General features: G+C 34.2%; 1 protein-coding gene across 2 annotated transcripts in view; it reads left to right on the top strand.

The window, feature by feature from the left end:
* The window catches only part of LOC106078877 (cilia- and flagella-associated protein 65-like), a 46,735-nt gene extending 35,171 nt beyond the window's left edge, over nucleotides 1–11,564 (top strand). For both annotated transcript variants that reach the window (XM_013239928.2, XM_013239927.2), the window contains exons 38-44: nucleotides 797–886; nucleotides 1,585–1,746; nucleotides 2,936–3,087; nucleotides 4,795–4,933; nucleotides 6,140–6,229; nucleotides 7,592–7,698; nucleotides 11,154–11,564. In XM_013239928.2, coding sequence (XP_013095382.2) covers nucleotides 797–886; nucleotides 1,585–1,746; nucleotides 2,936–3,087; nucleotides 4,795–4,933; nucleotides 6,140–6,229; nucleotides 7,592–7,698; nucleotides 11,154–11,337 — 924 coding nt within the window. In that variant the 3' untranslated portion in view covers nucleotides 11,338–11,564. The remainder of the gene's footprint in view (nucleotides 1–796; nucleotides 887–1,584; nucleotides 1,747–2,935; nucleotides 3,088–4,794; nucleotides 4,934–6,139; nucleotides 6,230–7,591; nucleotides 7,699–11,153) is intronic.
* Nucleotides 11,565–19,777: the final 8,213 nt, after the last annotated feature.

Raw genomic sequence — 19,777 nt, 5'->3', positions numbered from 1 at the left:
CAATTCATTAGTTTTTTATATGCAGCTTTAGCAAAGTCATCATCCTGACTCTCAGACTGCGCTACACAGCCTCATAGTTGCATCTGGAAACAATAGTAGGAGGAAACGATTAGGCCAGTAGAGTAACAAAATAAGACTCCTGTTGGAGTTCCTAAGAACAATGTTCATTGAAAGGTTAGGGATCAAAAGAAAGCTCCGACAACCCTGTCATAAATCCAAACACTGTTCCTCAAGGGATCATTTCATAACTAGTGAGTCCCACATGGTTAGCGTAGTACAGGAAAATAAAAGTGGTGGGAGTCCCCGATGTGCTTTGCCTTTGGCCTCATCTCTAGCCTGAGCGTCCTGAGCCCAGAGACACTGAAATTATATAACATATAGAAATAGGCTTGGACCGCACCCAAACATGCTTTTATTTTGCTGGCCTACAGTTTCAAGAGCCTCCACTCAAATCTCTAGACAATTACCAATCATTCTTGACAATTTGTGTGGCTTCTGTCTGTAATTGTTGAATAAATCCTGTTTGATTTATTTATGGCAAGGAAATAGCTTCTGGTTTTGAATCATTTATTACAAACCTGGAAATAGAAGCCAGATAATTTTTTTGTTCTCGAATCAGTCAATGTGACATAAAAGTGTGTCTTCATTGAAAAATGACAAACAATAAAGTCACATTATACAAGCTTTTAAGGCACAGTGGCTGCTTCTAGTCCTGCGTATTTCCCCTGGTTTATAAAAAGCAAATATAATGATTGAAACTCTGTGTGTACATAAAAATATCCCATAAATCTTGCAGGATGGACCTCCATCAGCCCGCCTATCTAAACTTAATGCACTTGCTGAAGGAAGACCTATAACAACTGATGGTGAACTGAGCAAGTTTAAGGTAGGTAGGAGTTTGAATTCGGTTAAGACTGGGATTTTCCATTTTGGGACTTTTAGGGTGCCCCTAAGTCATGATTACTCGAATGGGTACCTGACATTAGTTAGGGAAAAGAAAGGTGGTTTGTCATTGTGCTTGCCACATGACACCCTCATTAAGCTCATCATCTGCCCCATAGATTACTTTTACTTTTTTATTCAACACAATAATATTCTAAAAAAACTAACTTTAAAAAAAAAAGTAGCACTGGTTTAAACTCTGGAAGTCTTACATCCCTTGTAGTTTATTTTAAAAGCAGGTGGAGTTGATACAAAGAAAACTGTACCCACTGTAGAAGATGTGTGGGCTGTATGTGACTAGGTTTGCAAGTCACAGCTTGATCTCAAGACTCAGAACCTATTGTTTTTGAAAGTGACAAATATTTTCTTTTACTGTCTTGCTTCTCATTGGTTGATAAAAGACTAAAATTTGAAACTATGCCTGTTCCTAAACCTATCCTTGCATTGAATAAGCAAACATTCAACAGGAGTACTCTTAAACAGTGAAGGAAAGACTAATGAAATAAAACTATGTTGACTACACTGTCATCTGGGCCTAAGTTATACAAGCATTGTGAATGTGTCCATAAACAAGTTAATGAACTAATTACATAAGCATGTTAAGGGTTAAGGGAAATGTAATTTTGTATGTCATTTCTTCAGACACTTCCACCAATACGCCAGTTAACAGAAGATGAAAAAAGAATTGCTGAAAGGCGGCACCAGAAAAAACTGGCTAACTTATGGCAAAAGCCAGAGCCAATAAAACCATCACTTCTGCATCTGGGGATCACAGCTCGGACACACGACACCCAAGAATTCCAAGCAAGTTAACTAATTTACTAATACAACATATAATTAATTTCTTGTTGATTGTTTGCAAAAGTCATTCTGATAGATATATAGTAATTATGCTTTTACTATAAACAAAAATATAATTAGGTTTTCTAGAGCATTATCCACTTTAATATAAGCACTATCTGTAAAAGGTTCTATTGTGCGTTGACCTAGTATTATAATATTACACGTGAGGCTGGTTACTATTAGTGTGTCGCGAATGCATAGACTTCTGGGTTCTTGCTTACTGGATTACTCTTGACATGTGACAAACATAGATACTACATATTGACTTAAGTCTGTTTCAGCAGACAAATATAAAGTTTATTTGACAAAAATAATAATAATACTGCACTCCTTGTTAGTGATACAACTCAAGAATAAACAATCCTATCCGCATAACAGCGGTATCAAATATATTCAATATGTTAAACTCTCCAGAGTAGATTACAAATGACGTCCGCATCTCAATGGGTAACACTGTACAGAATAATACAGATTTACTACTAGAAATACATGTCTCAAAAAGACCACTGGCATCAACTGCCCAAAAGAACATAGTAAAAATGAGATCACAATGTGCTTTATAATACAGTGTTGAAGCCTTTTGTTTCAATCTGTGTATTAAAGTCACAATTGAGGGACAGTTTTTCTGTATGCTATTGATATGGCTTTTACATTGTAATTGGATTTAGTTGATGATGAAGTATAGTTATGTCATTTTTTTTGTGTGTTCATCTCAGTCCAGGTCAATTAGAATGAAAAGATTTTCTCCAAAAATTATTTTAAACATTTGTTACATTAAAAACAAAATGAGTTTGATAAAGTTTTATAAGACAAGGTTTAACGGTGTTGAGTTTGGTATAGTCTGATAAGACCAGCTATAACAGTGTTGGTTTTAAACTCAATTCAATATTTAGATTTTATATATTTGTTTTTTGAAATGCTTTTGTTAGAAGCATTTCTTTCTTCGATGGAGCTTTCAAAATTCACAATGACATATTTGCTACCAGAATTGGTATGTAGAACCTATACATTTTTCCTTAAAAATCCATATTCTTTTACTTTGAAAGTATGTTATCAAAGTTTCTATCATTCTTTCATTACACCCAATTCTTGAAAATTATGTTTGTATTTGTTTATCAAGATATTATCTCATTGTGATTTTTTTTTTCAGACTAATTTTCCTAAAGAATATAAGAACTTCTTTATTGATGGAACATTGAGCCTTGAAAATCAAAGAAAAAGGCAGTTTTTAGCACCTACAGAACTGAATTGTTCCAAGTCTGAAGGAAATATTATTGCTAGCATCCTTGGCAGCTGCCTTCGGTAAGTTGTTCCAGTCCTTTGTTCTCATTATTTAGTTGGAGGGCTCAGATAACCAGTATTATATATGAGCTGTACTGCCCTGATACTTGCAGATCAGGCTGTTCTCTATACAGTTTCTTTTAAAGGAGTGTTCTCAGGCTAGTGTCTTTATTGAATCTCTTATTCAAGTGGGCAGCATTTTCTGGTAACATTCTACAAGGGAAGGCTTTGTTGTTAGTTTTAATTTTCATTTTCCAGAACATGTGTTATGATATTCATTTGAGGTCTGTATGAAGGCTAAAGCTGAGATGATGAGGCTAGGTTGTGATGTTTATGTTTCTATGACTGAAAAAAAAACAATAACCAAAGTATAATAAATATCTTACTGTCATGCTGTAATGCACATAGCAGCTACCAGAATATGGGTCAATTTTTGTTTTTGTTCAATTAAAAGCTTAGGTGATTCCATCTTTGAGGAGATATTTTAGTAAATAAATAAGTGAGTTGCCAAATAAACTAAAGTTCTAACTAAGGGTAAAGAATGACATATTCATCTCGAAAAGTCTTTTTGGGAGACAATAAAAGGAAAATGAGTCATAGATCATTTTGGATCAATAATTATTTGTTATTCACTGTGCTTTGACAATAATTTTTTGTCTGTCAAGTTATTCTACAACTTTTATGATTTGTATGATTTGTATGATGTGTATGATTTGTATGATTTTTATGTTTTATTTAAATTTGGTTCATCACTGGAGTAATTATTTCATTGCATTGTGTTTGAAGATGCTAAGCTCCCAAAGAATGGTATTCAGCACTGTTTCTTCAATATAATACTATAGAAGCACCTCCAAACCTGCAAACGTTATGTTACTTTGGGAGACCAAAAGTGTAATTGATAGTGTGAACATAACAACGCTTATGTAGAAAGTCTTGACACTTAACCAATAATACAATCAGAAAGCACACATAGAATTAAAGATTTTAAGAAATGATCTCTTCAGTAAATAGTTGTGTGATATGCCCACTGGACTATCATTTGGTCATCTCAGTGGTCAAGGGTTCATACCATGCCCATCACTGTCACACAGTCATTTTTCTGTGGGAGGTTTGGACTAAGATTAGACTACCGGTATCTTAAGTCTGAAGGAACATTCAAAAGATGTAAAACATTTTACATTTAAAACAGAGTTCATAGTAGTATATTGATCTTGTTTCACTAGTATATTGATCTACTGACTTGTTTCACCAGTATAATGATCTATTGACTTGTTTCACTAGTATAAAAATCTACTGACTTGTCTCACTATATCAGTATAGAGATCTACTGACCTGCATGTTTTCTGACATTCAGAAATGAAGATTATAATGTTTTAGTACTGTCTGGAGTGCATACCACAGAACAATACAGGGAAGTTTCTCCTTCCTGATTGGTGAAGAGCACAATTTTGTTATCTGAATACATGACAATGGTTGTGGAGCCCAATGTTTGTTTTCAAAAGCCAATTACATTTTGGTCATGAATTTGTTGAGCTCAACACAGTGACATTTAGCTTACAGATGTAAGAATTCACTAGGAACATCCTTAAATCATGTGTAAAAAATCTCAGATCTACAATCATGATTGTAGCTAAGCTTTCTGCCATGTAAGGCATCTCCTCCCTTTAAACAGGCTTGTATTAATAAACCTAGTATTAATTCTTATTTTGTCCATGTTCTCATCACCAGTGCCTTGCTTGAAGATAGTTACTTCATTGATGCTATTAAGGATGTGATGCAAGAGCCCATCCCATACTTCTGTCAGTTCAAAGATTACAACGTAGACAAAAGTTCAGAGCAGAAAGTTAGTTCTAGACAAGACAGTAGTGTAAGTTATCTCACATCTCATAGACATAGTTAGGGCATCACTACTGACTATTTTATTCCATCATTCTGTTATCAGCTTAACAAACCTGCAAAATTGATTCCATCTTTTTATTTTATTTTCTGCAGTTCATACAAGTTATCTTTTTTTTGTTTTACATATTTTTGGGTGAAGAATTGAAAATTATTACAGCTTAGCCCAAACATCTCTCAGGATAGAAGCAGGCAGGTTTCAAACCCAGGATCATTAAAAACAACAGTCCCAAAGTGCATACCACACGACCAGCCAGTCTTTGGTTGATGTATCAAAGCAAAACAACAACAAAAACAAAACACATAAAGTTGATATTTTATCACTTAACTTTAAGTTAAATCTTGCAGGATGAATCTCCATCAGCCAGCCTATCTAAACTTAATGCATTGACTGAAGACCTATAACAACTTAACTTTATGTTAAATCTTGCAGGATGGACCTCCATCAGCCCACCTATCTAAACTTAATGCATTGACTGAAGACCTATAACAACTTAACTTTATGTTGTTTTTTTTAAATCTCAAGAAGAACATATCATGTTAAACTTCATGAACTTTTATTGCTTTGTATAGTTTAAAAGTATATAGTACATGTTAACACAAGAGTTTTTTTTATTCTAAACCAAGAACTTGATCTAGTTTTAGATGGATCAGTGCAAGACTTAAATAAGAAGTTTTTAAAAAGTAAATATGTACCCCTTTCAAACCTTGGGATCTATGGGGGGGGGGGGTAGATGATGTAAAGTTCATCTGTTTTCTGGTTGATGGTCAACAGGGTGTCCAGTTGCCAGCACAACATCAATGGCCTTGACTTGCCCAACATATGTCAGCTACTCAGTACAGTTTGATGGACTGAGGGACATTCTTAAAGTCCTGAAGTTCAAAATCCTAGTTTTCAACAGGATTCAAATTTTAGACCCCTTGGTTTGGAAGTCAATGCCTTTACCACTCAGTCTCCACAAAAACTTTGTTTTAGTGAGATATACACGTGCCTTAATATTTTGTGAAGTACAATGACTTTTATTAATGTGTTTTGTTCATGATTTGAAGAGAAGTTAAAAATATCCTCCAGCTTCAATCATTTATTTTTTGTTTTCTTTATATGATTAAGTCCAAATATAGAACTTGTTATTATTTCATACTAGTTAATATAAAAATATATCATTATTGTTGACAGTACCCAGACTATTTCATAAGTTCTAGAACAACTATATTACCAGAATCAGAGTTTGACATGGGAAAGTTAGATTTTCCAGATGGTGTGCAAGTAAGTTTATTTCTCAGACATTTGTTTAGTTTGGTTTTCAGTCAGAATGTCTCACCCATTTTGACAGCAAAGCTTTGCACCAGTAGCTGTTATGCTTTCTATTAGGGCAGTCTGGCTGATTGATTTGTTTGTTCACCTTGTCCTGTATTGCAGTTAGACGGAGTTGTTGAATTGGAGGGTCCATATTTCATGCCCTGGTCAGGACAGTCCATTATTTTGCTGTATTTGATTCACCATTTTTTTTCACCAGAAAAATGAACATTATGTTGTGTTTTTAAAAGTATGTAATTCTTTTTAATTACAACTGTATAAGAAAGTTTCAGAATGTTTGATCAAGATAATGTTTCATTTTGTGTCATATGATTTTTACACACATGAGACACCAACTGATAACTGATACATAATGGGATTAGTTTACCACCCATAGGTCAACTTTCACAGGACCTGCCAAGTCCCTCCTCTATCTCTGGGTGCACAGGTGTTTGCTAACACTATGCCTACAGTCATACTGGCACATTGTTTCAAAAATGTAATTATATTTATGAAAAAAAAAAGACAAAAACATTTTGAGGCTCTTGTTACCATATATAGTAAATTACTCATAATATTAGAAACTGCATTAGGCATATGTCTGAATGGCCCTAACCACTTCTCTGCCAAACTCAAGTTGTACATTTTAATTAAAGATTTAACTCAAGCTAAAGGCAGCCCAGACAACTTGTCCTGATATAACTCAAGCTAAAGGCAGCCCAGACACCTTGTCCAGATATAACTCAAGCTAAAATCAGCCCAGACACCTTGTCCAGATATAACTATCCTACTTGTCCCTCAATAAGATTGAACAAGAGACAAGATATCTGAGCATGTTTAAGAAGACCAGAGAACACTGATTATGCTATAGTAGCATAGAGAAGAAGAGTGCACTGATTATGCTATAGTAACATAGAGAAGAAGAGTGCACTGATTATGCTATAGTAGCATAGAGAAGAAGAGTGCACTGATTATGCTATAGTAACATAGAGAAGAAGAGTGCACTGATTATGCTATAGTAACATAGAGAAGAAGAGTGCACTGATTATGCAATAGTAGCATAGAGAAGAAGAGTGCACTGATTATGCTATAGTAGCATAGAGAAGAAGAATGCACTGATTATGCTGTAGTAACATAGAGAAGAAGAATGCACTGATTATGCTATAGTAGCATAGAGAAGAAGAGTGCACTGATTATGCTATAGTAGCATAGAGAGCAAAAGTGCACTGGGCATTTAGCCAGACATTAAGAAATTTTATATTTATATCTTTATTTATCCTATCTTATATTATCCTTTCTTTTCATTTAAGTATTTTTTATTTTTTTTTGCAGTTGGATGCACTAAGCACATTAAGTGGTACTCAGAGACATTCAAAGTCCAATGTAGGTAGTGATGAAGCCTTGATGAAAGATGGAGAAACTGAGCAAGACATTAAAAGGTTTGTAGCATGGAAGGGGAGAAATATGGGGAGAAATATGGGGATTGCTTAACCCTTAAGGCGCGTGTGGTAGTTTAGCCTCCATTGTTTAGGCACTCATTGTAAAACAGCTCAGCACTTTAAGGGTTAAAGGAAAAAATTTTGTTCTCGCTTTGATGAAAATTGTAAGCTGCTACTTGACTGTTCTTTGTTGAAAAGTAAGATTGTCAATCCAAATTTAAAATCATCATCAAATTCCATGGGACTGAGTGCTTGAGATGCTTAAATCCTTTCTTTTCTTCCAAAAGTCATGTTTGAAACTCATTCAGCTCAATACACACACCCATCAACATACAAGCTGGTAGTTTCCCAGACCTGTTAAAACAGAATTCTGCAAGTTCCCAGGGTGTATTATATCATTGATCCTATTCAGCTCTATAGTGCTATGTGGGGGAGAATAAAGCCATTTAAAATTTAAACTTGCCTTACTCTATTTAGCTTACAAAATTTAATAGTATTTGTAATTATTAGGCTTGTCTTTAAGTCCGAAGATTAATGATGAATTTCCCATGCCTATGCAGCCCCAGCTGTGACCTACCTATTTTTCAACATCTAGCGCAGGCTTTATCATGGTCAATTTAGATTTTCTTTTTGCCATGTATGTCTGTCCTCAGCAGATTTTCTTTTGGTCTCAAATATGTATACTGTGGCCTTTGTAAGTGACCTGCACATGTCTCATTCTGAAGCCAACTGACACCAGGTGCTCTCTGTCAGTTAAGGCAAGTTAGTTGGCATCTAGGTTGGTCTTTAAAGCACCTCCATGGAACACCTCTGTTAGGTTGACCACCAAAAAAGACTGCTTTTGACATACATTAATCCACCATATGGAATATGTGCTCTGACTAGCATAACTATCATACCATAAGAAGTCTCTACTGTCCACACCGGCGTTAGCAAGGACATTGCTGTTTGTAGTCCCACCATATGTCCATGATGGAGAGCAAGCATCTTTGGAGAAATACAAAACAAAACCCAAGAGAAAAATCTTACTCTGGAATAAATGCAACCTAACACAACTACACCAAGCTGCATTAAACTTTCAACAAACATTCTTATTAGAAAAAGACATTAACCAACCAGTCGATGACCTCTGGAATTTCATTAAAAACCATCTTAAAAGCATTATAGAAAATCATATACCAACTAAATACTCATCAAACAAAATAAATAAATGCTGATTTAATAATAGACTAAAGAAGCTTTGTAAACAGAAGAAAAACCTATATAGAAAATTTAAAGAAACTAAGGCAAAAAGAGTTAACAAAAAGTATATAAAAATTAAACACCTAACCCAAAAAGTAAGCAGACAGCTGCAGAGTGAATACATAAACAATGTAATATCTAAAGATAACAACAAAAACCTATGGTCATACATTAAGTCTAAGAAAATGGAAACAACAGGCATAGCGTCATTAAAAGATGAACATAACATAATACATAATGATAATGAAACTAAAGCAAACATCCTAAACAAATACTTTGCATCAGCATTCTCAGCCCCAGGAGACAAAGACATATTACTTAATTTGAACCAAGTAGACAAGATAGAAGATATAGTAGTACAAGAAAATGGAATCCAAAAACTATTAGCCAACACCAAACCAAATAAAGCTTCTGGACCTGATGGTATTCCAGCTAGATTACTCAAAGAACTAAGCAATGAGCTAGCCCCAGAGTTCAAAATACTCTTTCAGGCATCGCTTAACCAGGGCAGAGTACCAAAGGACTGGAAAGAAGCTAATGTCACTCCCTTATTTAAAAAAGGAGAAAAATCTGACCCAGGAAACTACAGACCAGTATCACTTACCAGCATCACATGTAAAATCATAGAACACATAATATGTAGCAACATCATAAACCACTTAGACAAACATAATGTCCTCACCCCATACCAACATGGCTTTAGGAAATATAGATCATGTGAAACACAACTAATAGGACTAATTGATGATTTTTCAAAAGGTTTAGATAATAGTTTAGATAATAATAATAGTTTAGATAATATCTTACTAGATTTTTCCAAGGCTTTTGACAAAGTTAACCATCATAGTTTGCTTAAAAAATTAAAATATTTCAGCATTAATGGTCCATTGCATCAGTGGATTAAAGATTTTCTGATAGGGAGAAAACAAACTATAATAATAAATGGCTCTAAATCAACACCGATAACAGTAAACTCAGGTGTACCTCAAGGAACAGTCTTAGGTCCACTACTATTCTTAATTTACATAAATGATTTACCAAATTGCATTACTTCAGGAACAAAAGTTAGATTATTTGCAGATGATTGCAAAATATATAGAACAATAAAAACAACACAAGACACAGATATTTTACAAAGAGAATTAGATGAATTACAGAAATGCAAATCAAATTGAAGCATGTCTTTCCACCCAGAAAAATGTCAGTTGTTAAGAGTAACAAAAAAACTAAAACAAATTAATTCCACTTATCTTATTCATGGCAAACCAGTAACACAGTCTAAAAATGCTAAATACCTAGGTGTTAAAATAAATGAAAACTGTCATGGAATCCACTTATTGATGAAACTATAAAAAAAATCAAAAAAAGCATTAGGGTTTATTAAAAGAAATTTCTATAAATCAAATAAGAACATAAAACTAAAATGTTATTTAACCTTGGTTAGGCCAATAATAGAATATGCATCCTCCGTTTGGGACCTCTCAACTCAAGAAAACATTAAGAAACTGGAACAGACACAAAATAGAGCAGTGAGATTCATAACAAACTAATATTCACATTTGACTAGAGTGACACCTTTAGTAAAATCACTAAATTTAGAAAGCCTTCAGGACAGAAGACTCAAAAGTAAAGTAGCAATTATACATAAAACACTGAACCATAATGTTCAAATATAAAAACAAAATTTAATAAAATACTCTGAAAGACACAAAGATAAAGGCACTTTCCTCGTCCCATATGCTAGGACAAATTTTTACAAATACTCCTTCTTCCCTAGTGCTATTAGGGCATGAAAGGGATTGCTTGAGCTAGCCAGGAAAACCAGTGACTTGGCAGAATTTAAGTCATTGGTTAATATGCATGACTGAATGCATGACACGTAGGAGGTAATCATCTTCTTTTTTGAAGTAACGTCTGTATTATATAAGATAAGATAAGATAAGAAAGCCTTCAATTAGTATTAGTTGCTTTCTGTATAATACCTATGTATTTACATAAGCATTAATAAATGAGGATCAATGTTAATGTGGTATGTTGACAAGGTCTTATGTAGAAAAAGAGCATCGAAAGGCAGGAGCTGAAGGCTACTTTTTGGCAATCCCAACCAGAAGTCAAAGGTCACAGAAAATATGCTTTATGTTTGTGAATTGAGCAACAGCTACAACTAAAATAAGACTTGCCACAAAAACTAAATCTGTATTTTCTTTCCTCAGGCAACCTGAAGTTGGTAATGTCCTGGAACAGATCTTGGAAAACACTGTACTGAATCTAATGTTTGAGGCCCTGTCCAGTGAATACAGTGTGGTTAGTAAGCCCAGGTTTATCACCATGTTGAAAAAGGCCTCCATGAGCAAAACATTTTCACGACTCAAGGAAAATGTCTCAAGTACAAAGTAAAGCTCCTCATGTCCCAGTAAACCTTTTCATGTTCCAACTAAAACATCTTTCTAGGCAAATCATGCTTATGTTAGATCAAGACAGAATATTAAGTCTTCTGTTTGATTTGAGACCTCGTCATATAGTGTATTCTGTTTGATTTCAGACTCATCATATAAAGTGTCTTCTGTTTGATTTCAGACCTCGTCAGATATTTCATTTGTTTGTTTTATTAGCGCTATGCTAATTGTTTTATTTTTGTGATAACCTCTCTCCATCAACTTTATGTAAACACATTCAGTAGATTTATAACAAGACTTTTTTTGTCATATACCACAGCTTGTGTATATATATATATATATATATATACAAATATATCAGGAATGTTTTAAAAAGTATTTTTTTAAGAGACAAAATAAATCAGTGTTTACAATTGTTTCTTATTTACAAAATGTTTATTGTATATAGAATTTGTCTATAAATTAAAAGTGTTTCTACAAATTTTAGCTCTTTGAACTATGACCTACCTGCATCTCAATCCCCACTACACTAATCTCCTGTGACCATTAAGATTATTATTATCCTAACTTACACAGTAAGATATTGTGTGCTTTAGGGACTAATAGATTAAATATTCAATATCAATATAGCCAAAAAAATAGACACTGTCAGGCATGTGTATAGAAGAAGTAAAGAATTCTATAGATACCAACAACGGATAATTTTGTGTACAGGTTAAAATATGTTTGATAATGTTTTACTCTTACAAGTAACAATGCTTAACATTGGGTTTTAATAAATTTCTTATATATGTTTTTCTTTAAGAATGAATTATAAAAATGGTTTAAAAATATAATAGATAATAAAATGATTGGCTTTATAACAAATCATTGTGTGGCCCAGAAAGTTCTAGAATAAAAAAAAAATAGGATTGAAGTAGAACAAAGGTCAACTGTTATTTATCACATTAAATGTGAAAAGTGAATTAATGCCCCTTACTTATATTTTTCAAAACTAATTTCGTAATAAACTTTTATTTAGAAAAATGTTATTTTAAAACCATTTAAACTGAGATAACAATAGTATTATGTTTAAATATGTAAATTTATTGACATTATTAAAAAAAATAATTTAATGAGTATATGATTACAAGTATTATCACACACACACACACAATATGCGCATGAACATACAGAGCATAATTAAAAATGTAAAAAATGCATGCATTAATGTTTTTGGGTGATTGCTCACTAACTATTGAAATAAAATAACAAAATACATGGAGTAATCGTTATTTTTTTTTAGAAACATGAAATGAATATATTTTTGTATGCACATTGTTTATCATATGTTAAATATCCTTAGTAACCTGTGATACAATTCTCAACAAATATATATGCTTTCAAAAACATTTGTGTTTTGTAAATGTTTGACATAATAAAGTGTTTGACGTCTTCTGACTTAAAAAAAAAAACGATGTTGGTTTCATTATCAATTAGTAATTATTTTAGTTTTATTATCCATTAGTATTTAATTAAGTTTTATTATCGATTAGTATTTAATTTAGTTTTATTATCCATTAGTATTTAATTAAGTTTTATTATCGATTAGAATTTAATTTTATTTTATTATCGATTAGTATTTAAATTAGTTTTATTATCGATTAGTATTTAATTTAGTTTTATTATCGATTAGTATTTAACTTAGTTTGTGACTTCTCTCTCTTAGAAGTTATTTAACTTAGTTTGTGACTTCTCTCTCTTAGAAGTTATTTAACTTAATTTGTGATTTCTCTCTCTTAGAAGTTTTAATTGATTGAAGCCTATCGAAGGCGCCGACTGAAGCAAGACATGTAGATTATAAGACTTCTTATCGACTGCGTTTTTATCATCTTTTGGTATTCTCTGGGTAACTTCATCATCTGAAAGTGACACATGGCTTACAGTGCCGGAAGAAGTAATACAAGTAAGACTGGACTCCTCGCAATCCGTTTCGCAAAGGGGCCCCGCAATTGTTAGGGCCGGTCCTGCCTTATATTAATTATTATATATTCCAATTTAAATCAGCACTCTCCAATATTAGATAACATGTGTTCCTAAAGAAGTCATTACATTTTCCACTTCCATAGCAAACTTGTGTAAAGTTTCAAGTTTTATGTTAACTCATGTTATAGAAAAGGAAAATGTGAAAGAAACAAACAAAAGAAGACAAAAGTTACGTCTAAATCACGTGACCAGACCAGGGGTCAAAGTGAAACATGGCTTGCTACCAACATTCTGATACCGTCCATCTATCATTTCTATTCAATCTCTGATTATCTCCCTCGTCGCAGAATCTAATACGGCCAGTGTTGACTTTGTATGCTTTAACCATCTGCTTAGTTGATGTATTCAACCAGAGGAGGGAATTGGAGTGAAGTGGTCCAGGTCTCTTATTTTGGTTTACTGTGATGATATCTCACTTACACCTTACAAGCAATTTATACTTTAGCTATGGGCAGTACGGACTATTTATACTTTGGCTAAAGAAAATAAGTACAATTTATACTTTGACTAAAGGAAGTAAGAACGATTTTTTGTTCTGTGGCATTTTGTACTTCTCGAGAAATGTATTTTTCCCTTTGCATCTTCTTGTGTGACTAAAGAGGCCAATCCTTGATACACAGCTGCGGTCACTGGTTGGGCATCTGTAATCACCAGGCATTTTCACCCATCTTTCTACTTCTGTTGTGTATGCAATCTGGAACCCTTCCTTTATGCTCTCCTCTCCAAGTGGATCTATCCAGTGCCACCTCTTCCCAGTTGCTAGTGTCGATTTTGAAGAGCTTCATTTCGCGTTTGCATACATCTGTATAACATAAAAGTGGGCGACCAGCGGCTCTCCTGCCTTCTGTTAGATCGTTATACAGAATGGTTCCACGACAATTCGTTCACTGACATTTCGTTCACCGACAAATCGTTCACGACTTTTCGTTCACTCGACAATTCGTTCACCCGACATATCTCTCACCGACAACTTGCTCATAGACAACTTGTTCACCGACAACTTTTTCAACCGACAGTTGGTTCACGACAAATCGTTCACACGACAAATCGTTTACAGACAAATCGTTTACTGGATAGTAACATATTGTTAATATTTTATATTCTCATCGCGTGTTTAATCTGTTCGCAAAAGATCAGCTAGTTATCTTTATATTATTCCCAGGTGGTCACTAAATAAAGTATACAAAAAATACGGAATATTAGTATATATTATGAATAGAGTAGATTATCAGTGGTCATTAAGTGGACATTGTATTATAAATATAAGCACGAAATAGGAATCAGTCAGCTATACTATTATTTTTGCTTTAGCGTGTTACGATAGATGCGCTCAGATTTACTGACACAAATATAATAGCTCTTAGCAAGCTCATAATAAGCAACTACCACTTTAATCACGGACACACACTTACAACCTCATACCGCTACAGAGACCAATCGTGTAAAAGGCATGAACTTCGACCTGCAACGTCGCAACTTGGGGGCAGTTTAGACCAATAGTTCGTTACCACGTCAGTGGTCACAGGTCAATGTGGAGACCTTCCGCACACACGCAATTACAAACAAATGAAATAAACATTAAAAATATAATTAGACAAGGTTACAAAGACAGTTTGTGTGGAAACACAAACTCAAAATCATCTCCCGAAGTGGTCCACCCAGACAGGAAAAAAGACAGGTTTCAATATTTTCAAAAGAATATCGGTATTAAATTCTATCAGAAGTGGTCCACCCAGGCACGTAAAAAGGCAGTTTTCAATATTTTCAGAAAGAATATCATAATGAAATTCTATCAAAAGCAAATGACAGAGAAGAATGGAGAAAGAAGGTTGACAGATCTTGTGTGGTGCCCCAAAGGTCCAGCAGACCAAGGGATAGGTGAAAATGAATGTGAAGTTAGATGTAAGCCTGGCCTAACTGATGTCTTATAATGAGTATCTAATTGATCTAATTGTTTTGTGAAGGGTCAAACTCTCATTCAAAGCCTGAAAGTAAAAAAAAAAAATCCTTTAGTTTTGTGTTTCTTGGAGTTGACCTACGCGGAGTCCTTTTTAAGTTTACAGACCTGTGTCGCATGTGTCGGTTGATTACACATAGGGCTTCACTGACCAACACCACAGTTCAGTTACAACAATATAATTACACTTAATATAAGCTTTGTTTTTTAAGTTTTTTTTTACTTATTCTTAAATTATAAAACATAAGGGCACAACTGTTTACTTGTTCATAAAAGCCAAAATATTTTTCATTGTTATACTAAGTAATAGAATCTTTATATTTTCCTGATGCCTCTCTAGAGGCAAAGCTAGTAATTTTTTTTTCTTTGGAAGTCACGTTTTTATTGGCCTTTATCATTGGGAGTGTCATAAAAAGGAGCGGCTCAGAGTTTGGTTTAGGGGCAGCAATGAAGTCTCCTTAGTACATTTAACATAGTGATACAAGAACAATGAGGACGATAAAGTGCAGTGGCGTAGCTAGGGTGGGGGGGGGAGGAGGTGAGTGGAAAAATTGAATGAGTGTTTTTTACATTAAATATTAAATATACGCAACATGCAGGGCCCCCAAAGAGGTCAAGCCCCCCCCCCCCCCACGGGTCCCTAAATGATGGCGAATTCCTAGCTACGTCTTTGACAAAATGATATCCAAATATTCCATTACAGACTCACGCAATCATGATGGGCAAGTGGATGGGGCAAAGTAAAAAGAGTAAACTATGACGTAGACTCTGAAAGTGATTAAATTCTAGAGTTAGAATTGTGGAGATCATGGCTTCTCAAACGTTATTTTTAGAAAGCTTATATCAGTTCACTCTTTCAGTCTGGTAAAAAGTTTGAACATGTTTTTCCTGCCATTTCTCATCCTTGGATCAAGTTGAAACTTTGCATAATTATTCATTGTACGGTTCTTTCCATTAGATAAGCTTTGTTTTTAAAGAGTATTATTTTTTCTATTGCTTGTTTGGAGAAATTTAGACATTAATTTAGAAATTTAGACATTAACTTATCAGTTAATCCATTCGTGGTAATCAACTAATTTTGTTTTACATTGAAAATGTACTAAGCTAAGGGGAGATAAGCCTTGAATATAGAAAATTAGGTCAATCGCTAAAAAAAAACTATACTTACTAAGTTACTATAGAATATAAGACCTTCTATTTTATAAGCACCTAAATTCACCTTAAGCAGACCCTACTTCCACTACAGCCCAACATAATCAACACCCTGTACGGCAGTGCTGAACAACTGAAGAAAACATCACACTTTTTTTCATTGGCACAGTCTGCAAAGGAGCTCATGGGCTCAGCAGCAATAAGGCTGGCCAGAGGAAGAAGAAGAATAAGCACCTAAATAGCGTAGTGGCAAGCATGTCACGAGTTCGAATAGAGTCTAAAGTTCTAAAGCAACTTAAAAAAAATTACTTTGAAAAGGCATTACGAAAGGCACCCGCCACCAACAGCTGGTCCACAATTGTCATTGGATCATAGCGCACTGGGCATATTATAAGCATGATAGTTGCGCTAAACAAAAACAATTGATAAAAAGTATTTCCAATAGTAGAAATGCATTATTGTTAGTCCTGAGTACAAAGAGTTGAGATTAAAGATCGATGCAAAGTAGGTTACAATTAGAGATGGGAATCGAACCCAACTTTTAAAGTTCGGGTTCGGTTCGGTCAGATTTAAGTTCGAGTTCGGTTCGGTTCGATGACGAGTATAGTTCGGTTCGGTTCGTTCAGGTCTAAAGTTCGGGTTCGGCTCGGTTCGATGTTATGAAATTATGTAATAGCAAAATTAAGTTATAAGATTTAATACAATTTATCCGATAAAACAATTTAAGTTTAATTTTTACATAAAACAAATACTTTGCACATATAATAGGCCTATGGGCAATACTTTTTTCCAAAATAATGTTGCCTACATACATTTTAAGCATTGTAAAAATTTCCTAACGGAGATAGAATTAAAGATGCGGCAGGTTTTTGCTCAAGTCGGCAAGTGGTTTAATTCTGGGCATGACTCGGCGCTAAGCGTATTCTAACCTTTTTCTCTTAGTAAGAAGAGATATTTTTTAAAAGGCTAATATCGATGTGCTTTCTTTCAGAACGCACTATTCATCATAATAAAAAAAACAAATATTCTTCGTGTAAAGACGTCTCTATCGAGGATTTTTTTTTTCACACATAAGTCGTCACTATAATAAATTGCAATATACGGAAGAAATTCGACTATTCTGAGACAAAAAATGCAGAAGAATCTCAATAGCGGAGATGTTTTAAAATGTTTTCTTCAAAACGTTTTGACCCATATTGTGCATACGCGCCTCGCAAAAAGCAGTTTACAGTTGACAAGGTCTTATTAGAAGATAAAATGACATCTCCTACTTAATATATTTTAATTTTTAAACATGTAATTATACTAATATTCAGATAAGTTAAACTGAAAATAAAACTTCTTATGGTCCGTCAGTTACGCTGGGCAGGGCACGTATCCCGTATGGGAGACGAACGTATGCCAAAGACAGTCTTATTTTTTTTTTTGTGAGCTAAAAGGTGGCCGCCATAACAGAGGCGCCCCACGGAAACGCTTCAAAGACCAGCTTAGGAGTCAACTTTTCTTAGCTGACATAGAAGAGAGCACCTAGTTAGATGCGGCCTCAGAACGAGTCAGTTGGAGTTCACTCCCGAAGGCCGCGGGATACACATTTGAGACCAAAAGAAAATCCGCTGCCGAGGACAAACGCAGACGCGAAAAGAAAAACTAAATGGACCACCTGCAGACAGTGGTTATGCTTGCCTTGGATGTGGCAAAATATGTAGGTCACATCTGTGACTGCGCAGCCATTGGAAAAACATTCCTCACTAATCTTCGGACTCGAAGACAAGCCTTATAATAACATATAAACTTAATAAACTTTAATATAAAGTTCTTACGTGAACAACTCAATATAGCCTAACTGTTATTACAATATTCACATATTTAACTTTTGATAGAGATGTAATATTAATGAAATATACTGATATTTAAACGAAATCTAGGTCTCAAGATTGTCTGCTGTTTCACATTTGCATTACGCTAATTTCATCATACTCAATGCATAAACACAAATCAGTCGCTTAACCTCTTCTTATCGCCACCAGACACCACACACACACTCTATGACACCCCTTTTTGTCAGGAAGTTGCGTCTCCCCATCCCCCAATTCAAGGTACTCGCCATCCCCACCCACGGGGGAGGACCCAAAGTTTGAGAAACGCTACATTAAAAATACTGATGATCAATAATGCAAAACAAAATAATAGTAAAAATATTCAGGGGCGTTGCTAGGAATTTTTCATCATTTGGGAGTCCGGGAGGGGCATTTTGCGTAATATTGAATATTGTAAAAAACACAAATTTTCCATTTCTCCCCCTCCTCCCTCACCCATGCTACGCCACTGATTATATTCCAATATGGAATACTTCACAATTTTGTAAAAATAAATCACTAAATAGAAGATAATTAAAATGTATTTTAAACTAGAACACAAATGAACTTAATCTAGATTTATATCTACACTCTATAATCAGCAAAAAATATTCTACTCTCAACTAACAGCCATCTCAAATAAAAGTGACAATATTTTAATGTTGACTTTCTACTTACTAGGGAGTCTAGATCTAGATCTAATTAGAGGGCGCCAATTCTACTCAAAACCAATATTGCAAACAGCCCGCGAAAGTTCAAGGTCAGGGGGGAGTCGGCACATACGGAAAAACCCATGGGAACCCCAGCGCGCCGCTTTTTTTTTTTCTTTTTAAAGTTTTCAAAATGCCCCCCCCCCCTTTCCCAAGTTTTCAAAGTATAATGGAATCATTAGAATTTAAATAAAATATTTAAGTAATTTTTTATTTTTTTTAAACCAAAAATAAAAAAAAAGGATGTACAAATTGCACAATTAGTTCGGATAAGATAAGGAGGGTTCGTTCGGTTCGTAACAAGAAGTTTCAAAGTTCGGGTTCGGTTCGAGTTCGGTTCGTTTCCCATCTCTTTTTTTTTTTTTTTTAAAGGAAACCTCAGAATTTGCGCTATTCAGTTTTAGCTTTATCATCATAGGAATCCTTGGGCTTTATGCCTCTTTTCTTTGCCTCTTTTTTGGGCTTTATATGCCTCTTTTATGGGCCATCTTGCCTCTTTTGTGGGCTTTTTTTTTTTTTTTTTTTTTAATATGTTTTTATTTGTAAGTTACCATAATTCACAAGTATTAAATCATAAACAATTGAAAAGTGATTAACCTAAAAATATAATAACAGTAATAGAAATATTATTTAATATCAAAGACATACTACCTAACCAATGAACCCCCTAAAGACAGAAAAATGATACAAGTATACTCTACTCCAGAACAATCAACACAATATCAGATATCCCTGACCCCC

The sequence above is a fragment of the Biomphalaria glabrata genome, chromosome 16 (genome assembly GCF_947242115.1).
Source record: "Biomphalaria glabrata chromosome 16, xgBioGlab47.1, whole genome shotgun sequence".
Lineage (NCBI taxonomy): Eukaryota > Metazoa > Mollusca > Gastropoda > Planorbidae > Biomphalaria > Biomphalaria glabrata.
Note: the sequence above shows the minus strand (reverse complement) of the source record. Positions and strands in the feature narration are given on the sequence as shown.